Source organism: Cyprinus carpio, chromosome B11 (assembly GCF_018340385.1).
Source record: "Cyprinus carpio isolate SPL01 chromosome B11, ASM1834038v1, whole genome shotgun sequence".
NCBI classification, from domain to species: domain Eukaryota; kingdom Metazoa; phylum Chordata; class Actinopteri; order Cypriniformes; family Cyprinidae; genus Cyprinus; species Cyprinus carpio.
In genome coordinates, this window is record NC_056607.1 from 18,381,316 (window position 1) to 18,407,749 (window position 26,434).

The 26,434-nt window shown below is 35.2% G+C and overlaps 1 protein-coding gene across 2 annotated transcripts; it reads left to right on the forward strand.

Annotated features, from left to right (window-relative positions):
• Positions 1-4,110: 4,110 nt before the first annotated feature.
• On the forward strand, positions 4,111-23,034 carry LOC109105878 (protein kinase C delta type-like). Of its 2 annotated transcripts, none has more exons than XM_042734384.1 (16): positions 4,111-4,257; positions 12,908-13,034; positions 13,187-13,453; positions 14,781-14,946; positions 15,844-15,875; positions 16,140-16,225; positions 16,980-17,109; positions 17,220-17,320; positions 17,502-17,583; positions 18,183-18,313; positions 18,394-18,567; positions 19,397-19,488; positions 19,629-19,691; positions 20,145-20,472; positions 20,562-20,690; positions 21,940-23,034. In XM_042734384.1, exons 2-16 carry the CDS (start codon positions 12,926-12,928, stop codon positions 22,096-22,098), a joined length of 2,049 nt encoding a protein of 682 aa, XP_042590318.1. In that variant the 5' UTR covers positions 4,111-4,257; positions 12,908-12,925; the 3' UTR covers positions 22,099-23,034. The 2 variants fall into 2 exon arrangements, with proteins under 2 accessions (XP_042590318.1, XP_042590319.1); XM_042734385.1 differs by lacking the exon at positions 4,111-4,257 and adding an exon at positions 4,360-5,032.
• The last annotated feature ends 3,400 nt before the right edge of the window (positions 23,035-26,434 follow it).

Sequence of the window (26,434 nt, forward strand, 5' to 3'; positions counted from 1 at the left end):
GAAAAAAGAGGCAGCACAAAACATTTCGCCCTATTTCTTTTCATCCTTTGAAATATTAATGATGCTGAGGTCCACTGTGCTATTGTAGGGCCCCAGAAAACTGTTATTTTGACACTGAACTGGGATCAGTTTTCCAAACTTAAATACAAAGCCTATTCACTTCAGGAAAAAAGGCACAATGCTGATGTCAGATCAGCATACATCAGCTTCTAGTCTGCTGTCGAGACTAAAGTAGACTTCATTAGACTGAGCTTTACTAGGTCATCGAGGAGGACAGGATATAAAGGATATAAAAGAAAGTAGAAAGCAAAGGACAGGAACGTAGAGTGAAAAAGAGGATCCAGGGAATATAACAATAGTGTGGCAATATGGCAAGAAAGAGAAAAAGGATGTTAAAGAAGGAAAGTCAGATAGAAATGGGACTGTTCTAGTTGCCACACTCCCTTGAGTTCCCCTGACCCACTAATGAAAGAGTAATTGATAAATTCGAAGCATTTAATTGCTTAGCATGTCATTTCATTAGATTGGGAACTGTATTTTTGTTAGCGTGTCAGTTTTGGTGAAGTGGGTGTACAGGTGGATGAAGAATGAGCTCACAATAACCAAGTTCAGATATATAGACGTTCAACATGGAGAACAAGGTGCCTTTATGACTCCACTTCCTCTCTTCAAGTGTCAGTACATTGAAGACCATTAAACTAGAACATTCAGTGACTGCCTATGCCTCATTTAAAGGAACAGTTCAATGAAAATTTGCTGACAATTTACTCACCCTCAGCAATCATGGACATGTTGATATGTGAACAAACAGCATGATTACGAGTGATTTTTATATATGTATATTTAGATGTTTTTAAAGAGAATACTATATATTTGATATATCAGTTTGTAGATCACATAGCTATAAATTTCATTGAGCCGTGATATAAAGTGGTCATATTTTAGTTATGATAATGTCACTTATAATGATTCGAGAAAGGTGAACCTCAAACTGAAACAAAGGTTGACCACACACAGGTGTTCCTCTGTTCCTCAAGACCTAAAGCACAATGGGCATAAAAAAAAAAAGGTCCATTAGGGCTTGGGAAACATGAGCTTGTGCTCAGCAGTACCTGGCTTTTGTGGTTTCATGAATGAGCTTCACTTCCATTACTGGCAAAAACTTACAGAACTTCAGACTTTGGAGTCCTTTTTCCATTTGCCTGTTTGAAATGCATGCATTTGAATGGTAAATGAGCATCTTTTCTTTACAAACAAACAGAGGTAGTCTTCTGTTAGCGCTGCTCTCCTCAACCAGGTTAATGTATTCCAGGATATTAGCACCTTTGCTCTTTATTTCCTGATTTTCCATAACCCTCACCCATGATGAATATGAGCTATTTATCTCCAGTGGGAGGGCAGAGTTCCAGAGCGCTATCGCTGTATTCATGAGGTCACCACCATTATCAAGCTTTCTTTTGGAGAACACAGCCTGGACATTAACATTCCTGTCTTCTCTTTAAGCAGAGAACAACAACAACAACATATAACAGGGTACAAAATACACAAACCAGTCTATATACTATGTATCAGTTATTAAGATGCAGTAGTGGTCGGAATAGGACATTAATTCTGGCATGGAATCCCGCAGCTTCATTTTTATGTTTCTACCTTTTAGTTATGTTTGTGTTACTGTTTCTTCAATGCCAGTTTTATACCAGAAAGATATCAGAAGGGACAGAAACAGAGTGAGGAATAGATAGCAGTCGATAAGCAGCTGAATTGTTCTTTTTTGGGGGGTTTCCTCTTTCCTCCCTACTGGGTTCCTGTCGTTACTCACAGACTGCTTGCTCTGTGGAGAAACTGGCACTGACTAGGCCCTCGGTCAAACATTCCTCTGCCCAGTGATCAGCCTCACTGACACAGTGAGAGCGAGTTCACCAAGAGCCTATTAGTTTGGGCAGGAAAGTCAGGGAAGTCATAGATATTAGCGTCTTTCCTGTTAATGTCTGTTACGATGGAGACGGTAAAGAATTGTTTTTAATCGGTGGGTCTAGACACATGCTAAAGGTGAACAGTTCACCCAAAAAAGACATATATGAGTTTGTTTCTTGATCTGAACAGATTTGGAGAAATTCATTACTTGCCAACGGATTCTCTGAAGTGAATGGGTGCCGTCAGAATGAGAGTTCAAACAGCTGATGGTTCAAATATCATGATAGTCCACAAATAATACACACACGACTCCAGTCCATCAATTAATGTCTTGTGAAGTGAAAAGCTGCGTGTTTGTAAAAAAAAAAAAAAACATCCATCAAGACATTTTTAACATTCTGGCTAAAATACTATTCCTCTATCCATTATACTGCTTAATCTCCAGTGAAAAAGATGTTCTCTCTAAATCTGTAGAGAAATATGCACAGATTTACAAGCAAAAACAGTCTAAATAAATATGCTGGTGGGTTTCGATGTGAGATGACCACAGAGGATCCATGGGTGAGCAATTTCTCCAAATCTGTTCAGATCAAGAAACAAACACATCAACATCTTGGAATTGTAATTTTTGGGTGAATTACTCCTTTTAAGGGCATTTTTGTTTACTTTTGTGCAATAGCCAATTTTGGTATTTTGTTGGGTTGCTACTTTATATTCAAATCCAATCCTTCTGAGAGTTAAATAAGATTGGGTTAAGATGTGATCAAATGAATATGAAGATTTCAGATCAGTGAGGAAGAAACACCACTTTGCTAAACCTACAATGGATTGCTAGAGAAATGAAGTTGTTCTCAAACATATTTAAAACTCATTACAGACTTTAAAGACAAAGGTAAAGAAGAGGGAAGTAATAGTAAAAGAGAAGTGAGGCAAGACCGATAAATTGTATTAAAAGGGGTGAGATAAGACAGAAAGGAAGGGGAGAGAAAAATAAGGAGGAAAGAGAGACAGTAAAGGAGAAGAAAGAAAAAACTGGTAAGAAGCAGTTCTATAAAACAGAAGAGAAGTGAAACCACACATCATAAACCCATGCAATGAGTCCTCACTATTCCTCAGAACTTATATAATATAATAATGGTATTCATTGGATTGCAATTTACACACCTAAATTTGTTACACATAAAATGTTAGATTGGGTTAAACAGAAAGTCGTTGGAAACGATACTAAATATAGAAACACTGAAACTCACAGCTTTATACACCACTGACAGACCTAGATTGAAGGGGTGGGGCAGTCTGTGAGTCAGCATCATGTGACTGCTGCTTCTTTGTGTGTGTGTTTGTGTGTGTGCGTGTGTGTATAATGTGTGTGAATGCGATAAATGTTTTGTCCGTGCCCATTCCTTGTGTTGGTGTGAGGCGGGACTAAATGGAGTTCCCAAAGAAAAAAGTTTCCTTCAGGAATCTCCTGCCTTCAGGAAATGAAAGCACCAGGTCAACTACCAACAATGGTAATTCATAAACCAGTCCAGGGTCAGTTAAATGAGAAACATACATGTATGTGTTTTTCAAAAGAAAATTATGACCTCGATTGTGCACATCTGATAAATCTTTAACCATATGACATCATAGAGCTTTTAATATCTCTCAAAGACTTGAGATATAGGATAGGATATATGAGTAGGATAGATAGATAGATAGATAGATAGATAGATAGATAGATAGATAGATAGATAGATAGATAGATAGATAGATAGATAGATAGATAGATAGATTAAAGGGATAGTTCACCCAAAAATGACAATTCTGTCATCATTTACTAAGTTTTTTCAAACCTCTATGAGTTTCTTTCTAATGTTGAACAAAAATATAAAATTTTGAAGAATAACCAACCACTTCATGGTAGCCATTGACTTCCTTTGTTTTAACACAGTCAGCTGTTTGGCTACCAACATTCTTCAAAATATCTTCTATTGTGCTCTTCAGAAGAAAGAAAGGTTTGGGACAGCTTGAGAGAGTTAATGTTGACAGAATTCTTCTTTCTGGGTCAATTCTTTAATGTATAAACAAAATAATGCATTAGATAGATAGATAGATAGATAGATAGATAGATAGATAGATAGATAGATAGATAGATAGAAACCCCCTCCATCCTTCTCTCTCTCTCTCTCTCTCTCTCTCTACCTGCCTGACGTCACTCCTCCAGCAGCTATTGTCAAACCCCAGACACAGACACAGCGGGTAAATACTTCCTCAAACACGGCGCGCCGCTCATTCCTCAATTTACACAGCAGCAGCGAGAATAAGAAACGAATTACTGAAACCTGTCGGACTTCGAAGTTGGTAAGTTTTGTGCTTGCAACTTTTCCCTTTTAGTGCGCTTTGTGGGTACTTACAAATCCGCCCATCGGGAGCGTGTAAATGACAGACGTGTATAACATGAAACGTCCACGTTGTCCGCCAACAACCAATAGATTTCGTCGCATTTTCGATGTTTGTCTCTCGGTCGCCGCGAGCACTCAGTCCAGCAAATCCGTTTCAGATTCAGTGGAAACAATTCTAGACATTTAGTAACGAGAGATTAGAGACGCTTTTTGTTTTAACAGGAAGTCGTTTAAATGTTTAGTATCGTGTGTTCCCAAACATTCAAGTTCAGGATAATAAACTTGATATATTCTCTCTCTCTCTTTTTAATTCGGTTTAGTTACACTGTACAGATACGCGGAAGCAGCAGCAGTTGTACATTTTTTCTGTACAGAGTTTCTTAGAATGCGCTGCCATAGTTATGTAAACACATATAGAAAGACCAGACTCACAACTCTTTCCCGCTCCTGCTCCTCCATACTCTGAAATATATACACAATTTAATAATGCGTGTCTACATTAAGCGTAACAGTAACTGATGGCCTACTGCACGGTCTTGTTTTTCAAGTTCTTTGAGATGGAGATAGAAACTAACTAGTCTTAATGACAATGTCTTATTCGCTTATTAAAAATAACAGATAAAATAAACTTCGCCGGATTCGCTTTCACGAGCGTTTGGGAAGCGTCTTAATCGTGGTTTCCATAGTTACCGCTATGGCTAGCAAGTTCTTCAGAGGCGTTTTGGAGGCTAGAGGTAAAGTATATTTTGTTTTCCTACCAAGATCAGACTCAAACCTATTGGTTAAAGCTGTGCCATTTTTCTAAAGCGGGTTTATTTGTTTTTTCGCGAAAGCATTATTTGCCAAGCACAAAATGAGCAGTGTAGGCTTTTGTCTCTGACAATATTTACCAAACCATTCAGTATGACAGCTGTCCCTGCACGAGCTGTCCATCCACCCTTAAAAACAAACAGAACATGGGGAATATCTGCAGGCCTCGATGTGTGAGATGGTGGTAATGCTTTGTCATTTTCATTCTTTTTGTTACTAATTTGTACTAAAATTAGAGTAGCTACACTTACAGTGTACTAAAAACTTGCATATTTGGAACATTTGCAGGCTGTTGAGTACTTCTGTACTTTTTATGGCGGTTTTAAAATCTACAGAGTGGTTAGAACAATATTATAAATGGCATATGTATTGTTTTTGATTATTTCATCCTGACACTTAGTCATGCACCAAAGTTGAAATAGACAACAATAATTATTTGTATATTATGGCCAGTAACCAATATGATGGCTGATATTAAACCAGCTTTATTAGTTTTGATGTGTCATGCACATGTGTCCGGTGTTTAACACAGCTGTTGGTTGTTTACGCTTGCAAAGAAACTCCACAAACTGGTGCACAGAATTCATCTAATGTTGAATATTTCAAATGTAGTGCATCAACTTATATTTGTTTTAAATATTTTCGTTTTACCTCAAGATTTGTGGATTGCTTTTTACACTTTACTAGACTTAATATTCATCTGTTAATAATTAATAATACTCATATCCGTACAATTTGTTGCGCATTCGTCAATCTCCAAATACGAAAAGTGAAAAGTTTGAGTACCCCTATCAAAAGTTAAAATTTAAAGTTGAAAGTTTGTACTGCATATAAAACATTTTGAGGCAAATTTTCTAAGCCAACTTCAGACCAAGAAACATAATAATATAAATAAAACGTCCCCGCTTAAAATGCATCGAAACTGAGTTTCTCTTTTTTGATTGGCTACACTGCATTGCACCATTTTCTTACTAACCACAGACTTAATTTTTAATCTTTCCTTTACACGCACAAGCCACCATATTGCACTTTTTTTTTTTCTTTCCTCTTTCACACATTCTCACTGGGTGTTTTGTTCTTGACATTAACCAGAGACTCTAGTAGTTTGTCTCTTTTGTTTCATTGTATAATGAATGCTTGTATGTCATTGGTCTCTACTGTACGTCCACAACCTGTACAGTGAACCAAATCAACACATTGTTCTCAGCCGGAAGGCACATGTTAGTAAAGGTCTTAATCAACAACATGCATCTCTTCTAAATTATTTATCTACTAAACTGCAGGGGAGAAGAATGTAGCGATGATGGTGCGCGTCCACATGCCTGTCAACAGCAGTGTTGTTTCTGTAACGTGCACGACAGGCAAACACCATTAGGAGCGTTTAAACCTATCACTGGCTTTGTTTTGAGTTTTTTCCACCATAGTGCCTCCGGCAAACACAAATACAGCACAAAGTCAGTTTTATATAGAGGCTCAGAGTGCAACACCCAACAGTATTGTTTGCTTTCTGTACATTTTGCATTTCATTACTCATTTTGTCTTGTTGTATCGTTTATGTTGCGTACTTTTATGGTAGCGAGCTCACACAGGCCACTCTCTGTTGGTCTTCTTGGATTAATGAAGCTTTTGTGAAGTGTGCGCAAGGCAGAAATGGACACCGCTCTTATTGCACTGACAGACAGAGACAAGCTCAGCTTCACCTTTAGGTCGACATACCAACATATCTGTGTGCGTGAATTCTTGTCAAAAACACTGCAGTGAACGGATTTGAGCCCTTATATGTCACACACACATTTGTAAGCAAAGTGGCAGTCACACAGTAAGCCCTGTTTCAGAGAGGAATTGGCTTTTCCACACTAACCTTAACCAACCATTGTGTGCTTTTGTGTGTGTGCTTTTGTGTGTGTGTGTGTGTGTGTGTGTGTGTGTGTGTGTGTGTTATAGGCTAGAGCGAGAAAGACAGAAGCATAGGGTCTCTTGTTTCTTAGCCTAAGGGAAGAGAGGGGTGAGAAATCAATGCTACACTAAAACGAATGTCACATGGCACTCAGCACTCATCTGACCTTGAAGTCACTGATCTTTCACTCTCCATGTTTTTCTCCCTCACTGTCACTCTCTGCACACAAATGCTTCCTTGATGTGTGTTATTTTAACCCACTAACCCTATGACATATGTGTAGAGAAGAAATGGTTTTGTGTGGGTGTTATGCAATACTCAAACAATTACATTTTTGTTCTTGTATCCAGTGATCGGTGACTGATTAAACTCACCTGCAGACATTTAAAGTTAATTCTAGATCTCGCTCCGAAAACAAGGAATGCAAATTTTTATTTGTGTTTTCTAAAAAGGCTAGATTTTCCAGTTTTAACAGGATAAGCATGTTAACACTATTTACCTTTTTAATTAATGTTTCTTTTCTTATTGTGGATGATTTATTGATGCATGTTAGCCCAAAGAAAATATTTGTGCTTCTTTAATCAAGGTAACACAATCTTTCTCTGAAATGTCAACTTATGTTAATGATATAGCAAAAAAAAAAAAAAAAAACTTGCATTCAGGTCTGGCTCCATTCTGGTATGTCAAATTGAATTTTATTATTCTAACCTCGATTAGATGGATAAGATAAAGTCCTTTTCCTTGCTGAGTGTGAATCTTGATTTACTTGAAAATAAAACTGAACAAAGGTTTGGCATCAGAAAGATTTTTTTTTTTTAAATAAATTAATTTTATTCAAAGACTCATTAAATGTATTAAAAGTGGCAGAATTTTATAAGGTTCTGGAAAAAAATCTAATAAATGCTTACTTTCTTTTCTACTAATGATAAATATAAATATATTTTTGGAAAAAAAAAATAACCATGTTTAATAAAAATGTTTCTTAAGCAACAAATCAACTAGACTCTTTTAAAAATATGCAAAAAAATAAATAAATAAATAAAATTCCAGCTCTCGTCTGTCATATAGGAGCCACATTTTACAATCCAAAAAGGTTCTCGATCAAGTCTGTCCCTTTTTTTCTTGTACATCCTGTTTCACATTAATGTGCTACATTATGAAAATAAAATGGATTGCAAGCACTGTTTTTTATTGACTTCAAACTGAGGATTTTGCATTGCTTAGTTGTATTATTAAGACTGCAGTGCACAGAGGGGGATTTTGGGAAGCTGGGGGATTATTTTTGCTTCATGTTAGCAAAGTACAGACAGCAGTATGGTGCCTTTAACTCTGACAAACTCAGCTGTATGTAATTCCATGAATACATATACATTCACAAGTGTGATTATAGAAAAATGCAACCGCACCATCCAAACTAACAGGTTTCCCCGTGTGCATTGAATCATGGCTGTCTTTTTATAAACTTTCAGATTCTCTGCACCGTGTTCACATTCTTTCTATACCTGTACTTGTGGTACATTTCATTACCCATATGTTCATTCCACACCATAGCATGACAGTAGTCTCATTTTCCGACATAACCAGTTTGTTTGTTTTGTTCTGTACTTAAAGTGACAGTCTACCTTTTTTTATGCAGACGAGTACAATACCATGAAATGAAAACCATAGTAATGAAAGATCTTGCAGTGCAAAGCACTTTCTAACTCTACAACAGTGTCTTATTTAGGGAAAAGCAGCTGTGTTATCTATCATAAGTACACAGCATTCTCTAGACTAAAATATATAGATGTTTTCAAGCCAGTCTTAGTCAAAATAGTTCAATTGTTTTTTTTTTTTTACACTAGCAATAACCAATAATTCAAGATATGTCTTTCTTACCAACATATCTTCTCCAGTGATCTAATGTGTATGCAGCCAGTGATCCAGTGATTCTATATGGGATAGAATTCTACTTTTATGTTTCAGATTCAAGTCTTTTTTAGACTTGTGTACTTTCTGCATTGAAGGTGAAATGTGTTTTTTTTTTCAATGGTAAAATCCTTTCTTCTAGTCTATTCATAAGTTTCAACCTGGTCTCCATTTGATCTGTTAAATAATGAGATCATCTGAAATATTTGTGCATGTTTTCAGCCCAGTATTGAGTGAGAACAGTTTGGAGACTGTGTAGGAAGTTCAGAAAAAAAGAGAGCAGAGCAGCTGTCTGGTGCAGGACAGCGAACAGAGCGAGTCTTTTTTGCACTACACTCTGTAATTCTCACCAATTACTTGAACACAAACACCCGCACACTAAGACAGATCTCCAGAACAGACAAAGCCTGTGTGACTTGAGACTAATATCACACAGAAAGAAAAACAGAATGTGTTCAATAGATAAAACCAGTGAAAGGTCAGAAACAATAGAGTGAGAAAATGTAGATATTTCATGCTTTCAATCAGTATGGAGATTTAAGCAGTGAAATCTGTGAATCATAAAGTTTTAAAAGTGAGATCATTAACAGTGTTTCTAGTATCTCAAATGAAAGCCCAATGTGTTTACCTTTATTTCAATGAAACGTGAAGTTGTAAAGTTTATAATGTGTGCGAGAGAAAGAATAAAAAAGATAAACGTAACTTTGCATAAACATGAGTTTTCATTCAGATTTTATGAACACTTCTCCCAGACTGCTATTGGTTGACCAAACTGAAAGTTCCATCCCAAAACTACACCATTGATTGGCTGGTTTGTGGCCTGTTGAAACTAAACTAAAAAGAGTTTTAGAGTAGGATAAAATTGATAGATTTGACTAAACAAATCCAATCCAGTTTATATCAGGCTCAGCTGTGATCTCAGAGTTTATAACTCTGGAACATGTACACCTAAAAATGGGACATCTGCAGTGAACTGCCAATCATCCGAAACATAGAGAGCAGCAGATTGATAGCCACTGAACGAGCCTTCATGAAATAGGCTACTGGCTGCTCGAACAAACAAAACAATCCTGCAGCCTTCGTCTGTTTTGCTTTAGCATGTTGGCTAACTTGAGTCCAAGTTCGATACAAGTGTCCAAAAATGACTTTTTTCATATTGTATATACAACAGAATTGTTCTTAGTATTGGAACATAAATTAGCAATGATGAAGCAGAGCTGATGGTAAAGCATTCAACTCACATTTGTTACTCATCCTCGTGCTTCTACCTTAATCGCATGCATTTCTGTAATCTGATCATAATGCATTACTTTATTTGTTTAACACCGAAGCATGGTGGTTACCAGTTTTAACATCAAAAGAGTTAAATGTAGTGCCATGCACACATTACCACACGTCTACATAGGCATACCAGAGGGATGTGTGTTAATTAAGCAGCAACTGGTCTGGGTGTGAGGGAGGTGACCTCTCTTGACAAATTAATGGGCCGCTGAGGGAACTGAGGCTACTGAAAAGATACGCACACACCGGACACACTTATTCATTTCATATTAAAATAGATGACGAAACCTTTTAGTAATGACGTGTTTTCTGTACACTTAAAACATGATTTGTAGACATGGAGTGATGAATGCACTACATTAGTAAGGCTGTCAGTCTTGTATTTAAATAGCCTAACAGTCTGGTTGTTTAGCAAGCACATTGAACTTCCAGTATGTTGCTCAATGCTTTCTTTCTTCCCTCCCCCTTTCTAGTTTTTCCTCATTTTTTCTCCATCCCCTCCCTTGTTGCATTGGCTCATTTTTTCCACTCTCTCCAGGGATTTTTTTTTCTGTAGTCATATGCATTTATGTGTAAGAGGTTTATGTTTGACTGAGTGTTTCATTCGTTTATATTAATATATATTTTTTTGTCATATTATGTGTGTGTGGTCCCAGATTATCCTTAATCTTTCTCACTCTCTCTCTATTATAGATGTACATGTTTAAATATATAACACATCATCATCACCATGTAGAATAGAGAAGATAAAAACAAATATCACCAGATCAGTTTGTGTGGGAGCTTTTAAAGCTGGTTCCAATTATCTCAATTTACCATTTTATGATGATATAATTCATGGAGGATTATATAATTTGTGGAGCAAGGCTCTGTCACAACCTTCAGCAATGATCTAAATGTACTCTGTATCAGTATCAGTATTTAATGCTGTGTTTGACACAGATTTAGTTCAAAACCATCCATTTTTAGGACGATTTTAGGGCATGCAGTTTCTACGCTTTGGAACACTATGTGTTTGAGACCATAATATCAAAACTACAGGTTTTCCCAATGAAACCTTCTATATTTGGGGTTGTGGATGAACTTTTCTTTATTATTTGCTTTGACTGAGATGCCCACATACTGTACATGTCCTCTGTCATTTTATGTTGTTACCCACACAGACTTTAATTTCTGTTGGCGTGTTCTGCAGTCATTGTCACTCATCTGAGTGGATTCAACACTTTGTTGGTGTGGAGCCGCTGGCCTCAAACTGTGGCAGATCAGCAAATAGATAGATCTTGATTAGTCTGTCAGTACTCCGTCATGGGTGGTGTCACGAATGGTCCCACTTCACTTGCTCTACATTTTGTCTTTCAGCAATCAGTCATGAGGCAGAGATAAAGAAACTCAAAGCTGCTTCATCAGAGTTTTAAGATAAAGTGTGATTTTTTTTTTTCAGTTTTAAGCACTTAATATGCAACTACAGCATGAATAAGCCATTTGTAGGTTGATTTTCCTGAAAAGTATGAACACTGTAGTTCTGTTGTACTTTCAGAATGTTGGTTTGAGTTTGGGGCGGAGCTATCTGTTTGTCTGACCAATGACAGATGAGTGGGGTGTTAAGGAAACCTGTTTGATAACAAACAATTTTTGAAAGTACATTTTGATCTTGTTAGTGCTGCATACATTTCTTAAAAACTATTTAAATCAGTAGAAGGTTGGTGACAGATTTACTAAAATTGCACTTGCTGTTTGTGTTTTTCATTCACTTTATTTTCCATTGTGTGCAGTGTGTATCTGAGCTCTTAATCCCAATGATTAAACTGTGAAACCAAGTAAAGGTCTGCAGTTGGCCAATTGTGCCCCAGAATCCCGTCAAAGCTCTTTGAGCCATTGTGTGTTCAGTAATTCCAGTAGGAGAGGGGTGGGATTGGAAAATGATGTGGCTATGAAAAATAACACATTATTTAGCTTCTACTCTGCAATTGTGCCTATTAGGAAAATAAAACCAGCTAGTCAGCAGCAGTGAAAGTAATGTAAGCAGAACCATAAAAAAAGTCGATTTCACAAGTATTGGCTTTTCACAATATAGGAAACTGAAGCAATAATCCTGAAACTTTAGCAAATCTTGAGGGTTTTATGAATAGTTGTTATAAAAGTTATGGAAAATATTATATATACAATACCATTCAGCCTCGCCATCACAGCAATATGATTACATTTAAAAACATTAAAATAGAAAAGTTTTTAAAAAAAATGTTAAATTAGATTGATATTTCACAATATTACTGTTCTTACAAAATGTTTGGTCAAATAAATGCACCCATTTTCAAAACCGTAACTTTTTTTTTTTCACCAAACTTTTTTGAGGTTTTTGTGTAAAATGCAAAATATTCAAACAATCGAGTCCAATAAATGTGCTTCTGTTTTTAATTTGAGATTTTTTTTATTACAAATTATATTCTCAGCATAATGTCAAAATTACAAAAAATGTCATATCAGATATCACTGTATATCAGAAAGAGTGTACACATCACACATATCATGTTTGCTCATCTTTTAAAAATACTGCATTATATTTCTTTGCCTATCACAGCATATCTCTAAACAGTGTTTTGTCAAAGCAAGTGATGTTTCTGCTCTTTATGAGAAAAAACTTTTCTCTGAGTGAGAGAGGTCTGCTGACCTCTAGCAACCTATGAACTTCATCCATTTTTTCTTTTGTATGTAGGCAGAGTGATATCTCACCATGGCTCCGTTCCTGCGGATCGCCTTCAGTGATTTTCAACTGGGAGACCTTCCCCCTATGACAGAGCAACCATTCTGTGCCATAAAGATGAAGGAATCCCTCAGCACAGGTCAGTGAGGCTTTTAAACAGAGCAAGGTATAATTCACTTTTCATGATTGTCTACAAAATATAAACAGTATGCAGTGCTGCCTCAGAATTTAAGGGTAACTTAGGAAACATCATAATTTCATTAGCATTCCTTCCTCTCTTTGTCCACCCAGAGCGGGGAAAGACACTGGTCCAGAGGAAGCCTACTATGTACCCTGCGTGGAAATCCACATTTGACGCACACATCTATGAAGGCCGTGTCATACAGGTGGTCCTGATGAAAACGGCAGAGGAGCCTTTGTCGGAGGCAACGGTTGGGGTCTCTGTCATTGCTGAGCGCTGCAAAAAAGGAAATGGCCGTGCTGAGTTTTGGGTCGACCTGCAGCCTTCTGGGAAGGTGATGATGTCTGTCCAGTTCTTTGTAGAAGGTTCAGACCTAGGTAGGTACATGCAAGCATATATACCATTCAAAAGTATAAAGTTGGGGTCAATAAGATTTTTGTAGTGTTTTGAAAGAAGTCTCTTATGCTTATCATGGCTTTGTTTATTTGATCAAAAATACAGTAAAAACTGTGTTTTGAAGATATTTTGAAATGTTACACTTTAAAAAATCTGTTTTCTAATATAATAAAAACTGTCATATTTTGAAAAAGTATTAACATTTTCAAAAATAACTGTTTTCTATTTGAATATATTTTAAAATGCAATTTATTCCCGTAATGACAAAACTGAATTTTTGGCAGCCATTACTCCAGACTTCAGTATCACATGATCCTTCAGAAATCATATGAAATCGAAATCTTTTCTAACATACATATAACATTTATAACTGTGTTAACAGTCACTTTTGTTCATTTGAATGCATTCTTGCTGAATAAAAGTATTAATAATTTCTTTCAAAAAATTTAAAAAATCTTAATGAAACCCAAACTTTTGAAAAGTAGTAACGGTGGTGATTTTCGCAAAACTTTTTTGCTTTTATCTATTTTAATAGATGACTAGATGAATAGAGAACTTTTACTGATCCAAGTTATGTCCTGATTAGCAAAAACTAATATTTTTAAAACCTTAATTTAAAACTATGGAATGCCTATTTCTATACGTAGTGTCTACTCTATTTGCTTCCCTTTGTTCCACTCTGGTTTTCCCCTGTTTCTTTAAATTCAGTCTTCTATTTTTCCAGTATCTCACCACCCTCAGACTCCAGCTTAGTCCTGTCAGCTGGTATCTGCCCTGTCTTTGCTTACTCATGCATCTTACTCATATTTTCATGCTGGTCCTCTTTCTGGCATCTTATTTTTTAATACCATGGCAGATTTGCTTTTTGTATCTCACTGTTTACTGTAAGAATGTTTATTGGATATTGTCTTTATTAAGACTTGTCTTTAAACTCAACAATAGTTGGTGTCAAATATATGTGCAACACACAGAGGGTAAAACTATCAGTCTCAACCCTTGAGAGTTTTTGTTGCTCTTGGCAGGAAATGAGTTGATAGTGATTTATAAAAATTCTGAAGGCACCATAAACAGAACAGTCATTATGCACCATATAAATTTGTTTTGTATCTTAAAGCCAGTGGAACTAATAAATATCGCATTGGCATATTTATTCCAGAAATGAAAATTCTGACAATATTTAATTTTGGGTGAAATATCACATAGCAATGTCATTTCATATTGATGTGCAAGTAAAGTTAATTTTAATTCAGTAAAAAGAACTAAATAAATCATCTATTTCAAAAGACCCTTTTTTGACCTGCGTTGCAGAATCAAAGTCCTCAGTGACTTGTAAAGAGGACGACGGCGCTCTCACAATAAACAGGAGGAGAGGAGCCATCAAACAGGCCAAAGTTCACTTTATCAAGAACCACGAGTTCACAGCCACCTTCTTCAAACAGCCCACCTTCTGCTCGGTCTGCAGGGAGTTTGTTTGGTTAGTATATAAATACTAGTATATTAATGTACATAGTAACAGTAAAAACTGCCATTTAATAACCGGATTTTGGTTTCGGAAGAAATGTGTCACTTTTGCCGTTATGATGCTAGGTTGTTGTGGGTGGTTGCCAGGGCTTTGGTAGTAAATTTATTGGCCGATTCTACACCAGAAGAGCCCAAGTCTTATGATATTAAATATGACATTGTGGACTGGTCTCTAAATATGACTTAAATCCTTGTACTTTTTTCACATTTTAAAATCCACCATTCAAAAAATGTAGAGGTATCATATCCACAGCAAAACAATACAGGCAAAGTTAGACACATAATACTTGAATTTTTGGGGTTAGCTTGTTCAGACCCTTAAGTCCAAGTATTAGCAACAGCAGTGCTTGTTAATGGATAGTGCTAGCATAATGGTTTGGGACCTAGGCTGTGAAAGAAAAGCTTGCAGGTTCAATACCAAATTGGAATGACCCAGAAACATTAGTTCATCACTATCAGAAATCTAAAATGATTAAAAATTGCATCTCACGTAGACATAACTATAAGTAATCTTAAGCAGCCAGAAGTCTGGCAGCCACAATCTTAGTGTGTGTGTGTGATTGTAAGTCATAGCATTGAATAGCATCTGTGTTTGTGTGTGCAAGCGCACTTGGATTTTCCACTGATATTTCAGCCGCCTCAGCAGAGTCCCTCGGGCTGTCTCCTTCCTGTGCAGTGTGAGACAGAGCGCTATGCCTTAGTTCCTTGTTCACGCTGCATACAGTATATAAATGTATATGTGTTGTAGAGAGTCAGTGCTTCAGATTCTCCCTAATAAGAGTACTAACAGTACATTATCACCCATTGTGTACAAATATCAATACTCCAACACACTCTTTTTGCATTCCAGGGGTCTCAACAAGCAGGGCTACAAATGTAGGCGTAAGTATCTTCACAGCTTTCTCAATCTTTTGTAGATGCTCCCATCTGGTTCTCAGTAAAAACACACATTATACATGTTAGTTCCGATATTTTGTCGTTTAATGTTACATTTTGACCTGATTTTTATATGTGGCACATACTGTAAATGATCCTCCTGTGGAATTAACATAATGGGCTCTCTGAAATCTATTTTTTGTAAGATATTTTGTACTGTTAAATTAATTAAAAGGTCATTTGCACACATTACACCTTACTCTTTTCCAGAATGCAATGCGGCCATTCACAAGAAGTGCATTGATAAGATCATTGGGAGATGCACGGGAACAGCAACCAACAGTCGAGATACAGTGGTGAGCATTAGTGTTCTGAACCTCTGATAAAGAAACACATTTGATCAGCAAGGGCTCCGTGACCATGAGAGGGTCCAAAGCGGTTCTGTAGGGCGGCCGTCAACTGTTAAAAGATCTGAAACCAATTTTTATTGGGGGGGGTCTGAAAATAATATTAAGTAAAAGAATACTTACTTTTACAATATTACGTCAATTTATTTAATATATAGTATATGGTGTATATATGTATCATGGTTTCCACAAAAATAGTAACACAGTAATATGTATCGAATGATACTGATAATAATAAAACATGTTTCTTGAGCACCAAATCAGCATTTCAGAATAATTTCTGAATGATCATGTGACAAAGTCTGCACTGATCAAATAACAAAGTATCTAAATGCATTAATATGCTATCTCTCTGATGCCAGTCTTAACTGTTTTGGGTCAAATTTTAAGAAGGACTTTTTAAGAGAAAGAAACTGGGGTTGGACCTTCTGTTTCCAACACCTGTAGCAAACGTAGCAAGGATCAGAGTCTGTCAGTAATCAACAAAAGGCCATGATATTATAAAGATGTCGCAAATATGTTGGGGTAACTAAACTAAACACTGTAAAGCCTCTCTGTAAAGAGTCTCTGATAGCTCTGGGATCTATGTGGGTAGGAAGGACCTCTTCTGGAAAGGGCTTCATGAGGCGTTGTAGATGTTGCATCTGTGCCTACAAGCATTTCGATTCAGTTTGTTGCTAATGGCCTGTTTGTACATCTGCAGTTTCAGAAGGAGCGCTTTAAGATTGACATGCCACATCGCTTCAAGACCCATAACTACATGAGCCCGACCTTCTGTGATCACTGTGGGAGTCTGCTGTGGGGAATGGTCAAACAAGGCCTCAAGTGTGAAGGTAAGAACGATGTTATTTTTTTTATGGTTGTCTTTCATCTGTTATTCCCTTTCATTGTCTTTTTGTTTCTTCTCTTTTAATATCTAATGCACCTTACTCTCTCTGTTCAGAATGTAGTATGAACGTTCATCATAAATGCCAGACCAAGGTTGCCAACCTCTGCGGAATCAACCAGAAGCTCCTGGCTGAGGCTTTGACTCAAGTTAGCCTGGTAAATGATTCAACCACAGCATTTTTTCAAGACATTTGCAGTAACATTATTTTATAAACCTAAAAGATGACATTATTTGGGGGTTTTCATGGATTCATATGTATGCATCAGTATGCAATAAACTTCCAGAAATAAAGCAGACAAAATCTAACATGCTTATTATATCATTGATTGTGTTTAGAAATCTTCCACAAAGCGTCCAGATCCCACTCTGTCAGAAATTGGAATCTATCAAGCCATGGATAAAAACGCGGACCCTAGTGGTGAGTTTGAATTACTGCATTATTGGTTCCCTTAGTTTTGGTACCTTATATTAGATTAGCTTTGCTTTTATTTGAATATGAAGTGGCCCCAAAACATATTTCGGACAATTATGTGACATTTAAAACGTTCATTAAAAAAATTGCAAATTAAAAATGAATTAAATTAAATTACAATTATTATATTATATTATATTATATTATATTATATTATATTATATTATATTATATTATATTATATTATTATAATTTTATTTATTTATTTTCTGTTTTCATTTTCATTTTAGTAATTTTGTGGTGTTTTTGTCATTTTTCATTTATTTTTTAATTTATATTTATATATATGTATATCCAAGTTTGTATTTGTTTTTATTTCACTTTTAGTTTTAGTTATTTTAGTATAAAGTGAAACTAAATCAAAATAAGAAATGTTGCCCTGACAACTGGATAAAATAATACAGGTTTTTGTATATTATTTTATTTCAATTAACATTTTTTTATTTTAAATACCAGAAATGTTTAAGTTTTTTTATCTATTTGTAACTTTGTCTTGTGTTTATTAATGTGTGGCGTATATGTATATTTGTGTTTACAAATATTAGCGCAGGGCTCTCAGTATGGAAAACTGTGGAACGATATGAACCCTGTGCCTCCCAGCACCACCATTACATCTCGCATCTCTGTAAACAACTTTGTGTTCCACAAGGTACTAGGCAAAGGCAGCTTTGGAAAGGTAAGAAACACACAGTATACAGATGTCTGCATTGTATTGTTATGAAGCCCTCTCTTTAAACAATTCCCATGTTCTGTCAGGTGATTCTCGCTGAGCTCAAAGGAAGGGGAGAATATTTTGCTGTAAAGGCCCTGAAGAAGGATGTGGTGCTTATGGACGATGACGTGGAGTGCACAATGGTGGAAAAAAGAGTGTTAGCGTTAGCATGGGAAAACCCTTTCCTCACACACCTCTACTGCACCTTTCAGTCGAAGGTGAGCGTTCTTCCAAATAATAACGTGTTACATTCACTACCATTAAAAAATCCGGGGTCTCTTTTATTCAGTAGGGACGCATTAAATTGGTCAAAAGTGACCAAACAGTAAAGATGTTTATAATGTTACAAAAGATATTGTTTTCAACATTTTGTTCATCGAAGAATCCTGAAAAAAGTGTGTGGCTTTCAACTATTTTCAACATTGACAGTAAGCACCAAATCAGAAAATCCAGCTTTGCTATCAGAGGAATAAAATACATTCTAAAACATTTTAAAATAGAGAACAGTTCAGTTTTTTACAGTAATGTTTCACAATATTACTGTTTATTTTTGTTCAAAGCTTTGGTGAGCATAAGAGACTTCTTTCAAACATTAAAAACATCTTGCCAACCTTTTAGTAATCTATATAAAGAGCAATGCAATGATTATCTAAAAGACTGCATTATGTGTATAATATTTATATTAGTGCTGCTAAAAGTTACTGATGGATATGGAATGTGGTTGTGCAAAGTCAAATATCTTCCTGTCAAATTACGTAGTTCTATAGTTACAGTAAATCAATTGCAGGAACAAAGCTTTGTTACCATTGTGATGATGTATGCTGAAGAACTCGTTCCCCCCGTTACACATGCTAAGTTTCCATGACTGGCGAGATTTGATCAGCTCGTCAGCCTGCTTGGCATATGTGATGGACCATAGGTTTGACATCAGACATTATGAGAATGACATGGAATGTTGTAACAAAATAAAACAGGTTCTGTTGTCATTCTTTCCAGTAAAATATATTGTCACTTAATAACGATGATGATCCGTGTGTTTATCAACAGGAGCACTTATTCTTTGTGATGGAGTATCTGAATGGAGGAGATCTGATGTTCCACATTCAGGATAAGGGCCGTTTTGATTTGTACAGAGCCACGTGAGTGACATCCATTCTGAATAAATGATCTTTTTTTGCTGTAGCATATCTGCTATATTGTTTATCTTCCGTAATCAAGAAAGAATGTTTTTTTGTAAAACAACAGCAAGTGTTTTGGTCAAATCTGTTTCTTGTCACAGGTTTTATGCTGCTGAAATCATCTGTGGACTACAGTACCTTCATTCTAAAGGAATTATATACAGGTAAAATTAGTGTTTCTTGTTGAAGAAACTCTTATTTTGATTATTTGAATTCTTTTTTTTTTCAGTGAGATTGAGTGTCTATCTAATGTCTAAAATGTATCATAATTTACACAATACTATTAAGCAGCACAACTGTTTTTTAACACTGATAATAATAAAAATGTATTTTGAGCACCAAATCAACACATCAGAAGGATTTCTGAAGGATCGTGTGAATGAAGACTAGAGAAATGATGCTGAAAATTCAGCTTTACCATCACAGGGATACATTTTATTAAATTATAATTCTATTTCACAATAATACTGTTTTCAATTTTGTATTTCAAGTCTGTGATTATTTTTATTGTCATGTACAAGTAATTTAGCAGAAAGTTACCAAACAAAAACATGCCATAAACGTCCATATGAATCACATTTCTCAAATGGACCATGTCTGTTTTTCTGTCTAATCAGAGATTTAAAGTTGGACAATGTGATGCTGAACAAGGATGGACATATTAAGATTGCGGACTTTGGGATGTGCAAAGAGAACATGCTTGGAGAAAACAGAGCAACCACATTCTGTGGCACGCCAGATTATATTGCTCCTGAGATCCTGCTGGGACAGAAATACAGTTTCTCTGTGGACTGGTGGTCGTTCGGCGTGCTGCTCTACGAGATGCTGATTGGCCAGTCGCCGTTCCAGGGCGATGATGAGGATGAGCTTTTTGAGTCGATCCGCATGGATGTACCTCACTACCCACGGTGGATTACCAAAGAGGCCAAAGACCTGCTGGAAAAAGTGAGTCTGACCAATTGATTTATCTTAATGAACGCTGTCAGGACTGATGCTTTATAGAGTCCTTTAATCTGTGTCTTTTACATTTTCAGTTATTTGAACGGGATCCAACTCGACGGCTTGGTGTTGTGGGAAATATCCGTGGACACGCCTTCTTCAAGACAATCAATTGGCCTGCTCTGGAGAAACGAGAGGTGTCTCCCCCGTTCAAGCCAAAAGTGGTACGATTCTGATATGATTTGATTTACTATTTAAAAAAAATGTCCTTAATTGATAGACAGCTGTAAAAAAAATTGAAATGCTTCCTCGGCTGAAATGAAAATACATTAAAACTATCAGAAAAAAATTATAAGCTTAAAATTATAAACATGAAAAAATGCAAAATATTATATGTACTACTATAATAGTGTATAAACAATACTAAAATAACATTGCTATGAGTGGTGTTAAGAGAGGTTTCAACTACAGGCATGATTCATTTTACATTCATTCATTGCACGATTCAAAGTAATGCAATATAAATGTAAAAAAAATGTCAAGCTTATTGCTGTACTTTGAAACAAAAGGCAGTAGCAAAATATCTGTCCTAATTGTTTAGCTAATGTAGTGCTCATGGCTGAAAACTTGTGAAGACGTTAATGATAAACAAATAACCTTTGCCTTATCTGTGCTCTAATGATGACATTACAATAACAGGAAATCTCTTTTAAAGAGGTTGTATCATGTCACGAGCAATCGAATTTTCCTTAATCTGTTGAGATAAGAGTTGGATTTACTATAGAAAAAATGCTGTAACATTCAGAGATCAAAACTTCCTCCCCAGTCCAAGTGGACAGTTTATTCAGTAAGTTATTGACGTCAGACTGACGAATAGTATACGTCATTTACAGTATCAGTACCTATTTGGTATTCAGAAACTTGACTATTACTTATTATTTCTTGTTACTAGTATTCCTAAACTGCTTACAAAACTTCTTTTTTGACTGTGTAGCACCTACAGCTCTGCATATACTTCAGTAGAATCACAGCATTAGGTGGCAGCAAATGTCTTTTTTAACAGTGGAATCTTAACAGTTTGAGCAGCACATTAAAGTGTTGATTGTTTTGTGATTATGATTTGTGAATGTTCGCTAATTTTCAGTAAGTGAAATTCATGCTTTTATTCAGTAGGATGCATTATGTTGTTCAAAAGTGATGGGAAGGATATTTTTAATCTTGCTAAAAATCTGTCATTTAAATGTTGTCAAAAATATTAAACAGCACCAATGTTTTGTACATGGATGATAATTAGAAATGTTTTTTAAGGACCAAATCAGCATATTAGAATGATTTTTTAAAGATCATGGGACACTGAAGACTTCAACCCATGTCAAACCAGACAAAAAAAAAAAAAGTAGGATATGACCCCTTCAGCAGTCTTGAAAGTGACTTCAGGATTATTTTCTCACATCTCTCTTCCTCTACATGCAGAAATCCCCCAGTGACTGTAGCAATTTTGACCGGGAGTTCCTCAGTGAGAAGCCACGTCTCTCTCAAAGTGACAAGAACCTGATAGACTCCATGGACCAGTCTGCCTTCGCTGGCTTCTCTTTCATTAACCCCAAAATGGAGACCATTATGGAAAAATAAGACATTCCGATTAGGATCCTCTACACCTGCCTAACTCAAATGAAAAACGGCGTATTGGAGCCAGGAGTTCAACCAGTGTTACACTTGTTATACTTTCTGGATGGTCCAAATAGATAATGCTGTATTTATGTCTTCTTTAATCAAATGATCAAAACTTTAAATCAAAACTTTATTTGATGATGTACTATATTTGTTCTTGTAATATCTCTAATAAATGTTCATGTAATTAAATAATGTCCTTACTATCATACATCCAAACACAGACAGACAAAAAGGGATACTAGAAACCCAAACGAAAGGGACTGTATATTTTAGTCTGTATAATATGCTGGGACTTTGCAATCTGATTGAATAGTGGCCTTCTTAACACTCTTGAATCCTCCTTGTTTTCCCTCATAAAACATTTTATTGTTAAACAGAATCTCATGCTAAGATTTGTCTGTGGGATAATTTGGTAGTTATTTTTTGTATCTATCCTTTCTTGTTGATCTTGTTCTACAGTGTGAGTTGTAATTATAAGATTTTGCCAGCGTGAGCTGAGCGTGCACAGAATAGTGGGTTTTTTTTCACTATGGATCTATGATGGAGGTCTAGTGTAGGTGAACCTAAAACCTCTTCAATATGAAAACTTAGAAATATTAATGTCTTGCTAGACATATTGTTTATATATAGGGTTGCTTTTATGGTACTGTAATAGGTAGTATATTGGTACAGTATATTGGTGGGTGGAGGATATACATCTCCTAAGCAAGTGAGAGTATAAATATATGTACTATTATTTAATGTCGGTATTTTAATAAAGTATGATACTGTATATAACAATATATGTATATTGCTCTGAACTGTTGTTGTTACTGGAGGTAATAATGTTCTCTTTTTTTTTTACTGAATTTACTCCTCTGAACTCAACACAATTAAAGGTTTCTTCAACTTTAATTTTGACTTTTGGCTTTACTGTCGTGTCGTGATACATTCATTCATAAAGTTTTTTGGGCCATTGCACCAACTGGGTGCCATTTCTGTCCCCAGGACATTATAGGTACAAACATGCATTAAAATTAACTATAAAATACATTTTATTGTTAAGCAACGTGTCTTGCACATTAATCTAACTGCAATTTAAAAAAATAAAATAACTAAATCACTGAAAATATAGCATTTGTACATGTCTCCAGTGTCTAACGCTACATTTTAACAAGAAATATAATGTTTAAAATCCTTCATAAACGCTTTTGCATTTTTGTGTATCTCCATGTCCCATCAGTGCTTTAAATACATTTATTTCGAAATAAATTTATAATATTTTGGATGAAATTCACATTTAAGTCGTGTCCCCAGGTTTTCACTCAGTCCTGAACACATTACCCCCTCTAAAAAACTGGGAAAATTCCTCAAGACACATTTTCAACATAATATTGCAACATCTGAATCTTCTGAAGACAATGAAATGATCAAAAGCATGCGGTCTTTCTTTTCTGTATATTTGATGATTTTGTAACGGTGGCTGGGAGCTTCATTATAAATATCCTGTCCTGTTCCCTAAATTATTTCTTAGATGTTACTTGTTTATTTTAAAAATAGAAAGCTTTGGTGAATCACTATAATTTGCTGAGTATTCTCATAATATTAGCATGTACTGTACTCCTTCTGGCTAGATTATATGTATTTGCTCATTTTATCCTAAAATCTCAATCCTGTCACTTTCAGTCCTGTTACTCATATATCCTACAGTATATACAGTATAGTAACTGAGTAAAAGTACCAGGAGAAAGTAGTGTCATCAGATTTATTAATGTAAATATTAGGCTACATCCATATTAACCTGAATAAATTTGAAAATGCATCGTTTTCTCAACCTTTTGGGCTTCTATCCACACTGAGACAATGCTTTTGCCCAGAGAAAACCAATGGTTGTTCTTGCATTGTTGTTTTATATTACATTTCTGCAAGTATGACAGTAAATGTACTTGAAATTTCTGTCCTGTGGCAATTATGTAGACTCATAAGGAATGGTGTTTGTGAGCTGCCCAATAAGAAAACAATATTCACAGAAAAACTGAAAAGATATTATTTAAGTATATTATTTTTAATATCAATTTTAATTTAATATTTATTGTTTTTTCATTATTTATATCTTATCTTATAACCCGTCCTCTACTCCTAAACATAAATCTAACACAAACCTCTGCAGACCACTAGATTTAAATAGAAACATGATGTGGCCTTTTTTAGCAGTGACATCAGCTCACTAGTCAGTGTTCAACACTTTCACTATATCAGTGAGGGCATTAATACCTCACATGTGTAGTCAAACCTGTATAGTAATATAATGGATACTCATTCCTGTTACCCATTTCATTCCTGTTACTAAATAGTTTTTTTTTTTAATAAAAGTTAAACTACTATTTTTTTAAATTAAGTTTGGTCTATAATTTATCCCATTGTTTAATAAATTGCATCACAGAAAATTGATAAGCTTGATGTTTGAGTCGCCATTAAAAAATGTGTGTACTTTAGAAAAATACATAAATAGGGATTTTTTATGATAAAAATAATGTTTCGACCATGAAACCAACAATTTCTTTAAAATAATAAACACCTGCCTGAGAGGGAAATGAAGGAATTTGTTGACATATTTTTAAACATGCTTTTTAAAAGACATTAGAATTTTGGTAACAGGACCGAGAAAAATGCATCCATCTTCCACAAAACTTTTGTAAAAAATTAAATAAAATTACTTGAGATGGACCAATACAGATTTTGAATAAATATGTATATTACTAGATTCAGTATTTAAAAACGGTAGAATATTATAGATAATATATAGATATATATATATATATATATATATATATATATATATATATATATATTATTGTTATTATTATTATAAAATAATAAATTTAATAAGAGAAGAGTTTTGGAAGCAAATGACATCCATTCGGTGGAATGGGCCTACTATAGTAATCATAGTTTCTACCAAAATGCCATACCACCACTGCCATTAAAATAAATAAATAACCTCCCAAACGAGATCCCATATTTATTTAGGTTCAGAAATGCATGTTATTTTGATCATTTTGCTAAGGAACTGGCAGGAAGGCGTTCATTCAATGTAGCTACTTTGTGCTGAGCCATCATCACCGTCCATCACAGCCGCTTAAACTAATTTGAAAAGATTGAAAGTAGTGCCATCTATCGGAGTTGGGTCTAAACTGCATGTTAAGCCTCGTTTGACCTAAAGAAGCATTTCCCGGAGCATTTCAGCAAATTCAAATCCACCGGTAATATGCGTGACTAAAATTTACTTTTGATGTTGAAGGGTCTTTTAAAAAGTTGTTAGTGTATTTTACACAAAGATACCTACCATAAATGAAAGTGCAGACTGTCTTCATTTCATGTGAACATTTTTACATGGCGGGTGTAAACAGTCACATGACCAGAGCTGTTTAATTTCAGTTTGTCCCTTGGAAAGATGATGTCTGGGTCAAAGCTACATGAAAGGAAGCACGTAAAACATGTTAGTATACAGGTGTAACTTCCATATATGATGCATCTAATATTTTAAAGGTCTATTAACAGTATTAAAATGGCTAAAAAACATGTTCACAATACATGTAAACATGTCAGTGGTCACATGTTTGACTAGTGGGAAACCCATTTTGAATAAAAGACTGATTTATTCACACTGTAAAACTGTAGATTTCAAAAGTAAGAATAAATATGGATTTATTGTTGGATTATCGCTTCCTTTTAGGCACAATTTCTTGATAGAAATAATAAAATATGCTACTTTTTCTTTTTCTTTTTTTGCAAATTTTCTGTTCCCAATAGTTATAATTTGATACCAGGAATAGACACAAACTTTAATTTCACACAGCTAACTATTTTAGAAGATGCATACAGATTGTTTCATGATGAAACATCATTGAGCCTACTTATCTGAGAGAAAAAAAAGTTATTAAATTGTTAAAAGATAATTGGTCTTAGAACATAGTTTACAAAAATGTGCATCATATCGCCAAAATATGTGTGTAAAGTAAACCAAGACTATCAAAAGGTTTTAAATAAAGTAAATTAGTAAGAGCCTTTTAGTTTCTGTTTCTTCCTTCAAAGAGATAGCTAAGCCCTCTCTTATGGGATCAAATATTTAATCAATACTTTATGCAGACAAATGTCAGCCCCTGACCTGGTAATCAAAGATAAATCTTATTTTAAAATGATTGTTTTCTCTCTGTTTTTAAATGTTGACCTAATAGACACCAAAAGGGAAATGGGGATTCAAAGTTTTTGAATCAATCGTTTTATCTTCAGTATGCTCTACATAAATCAATCA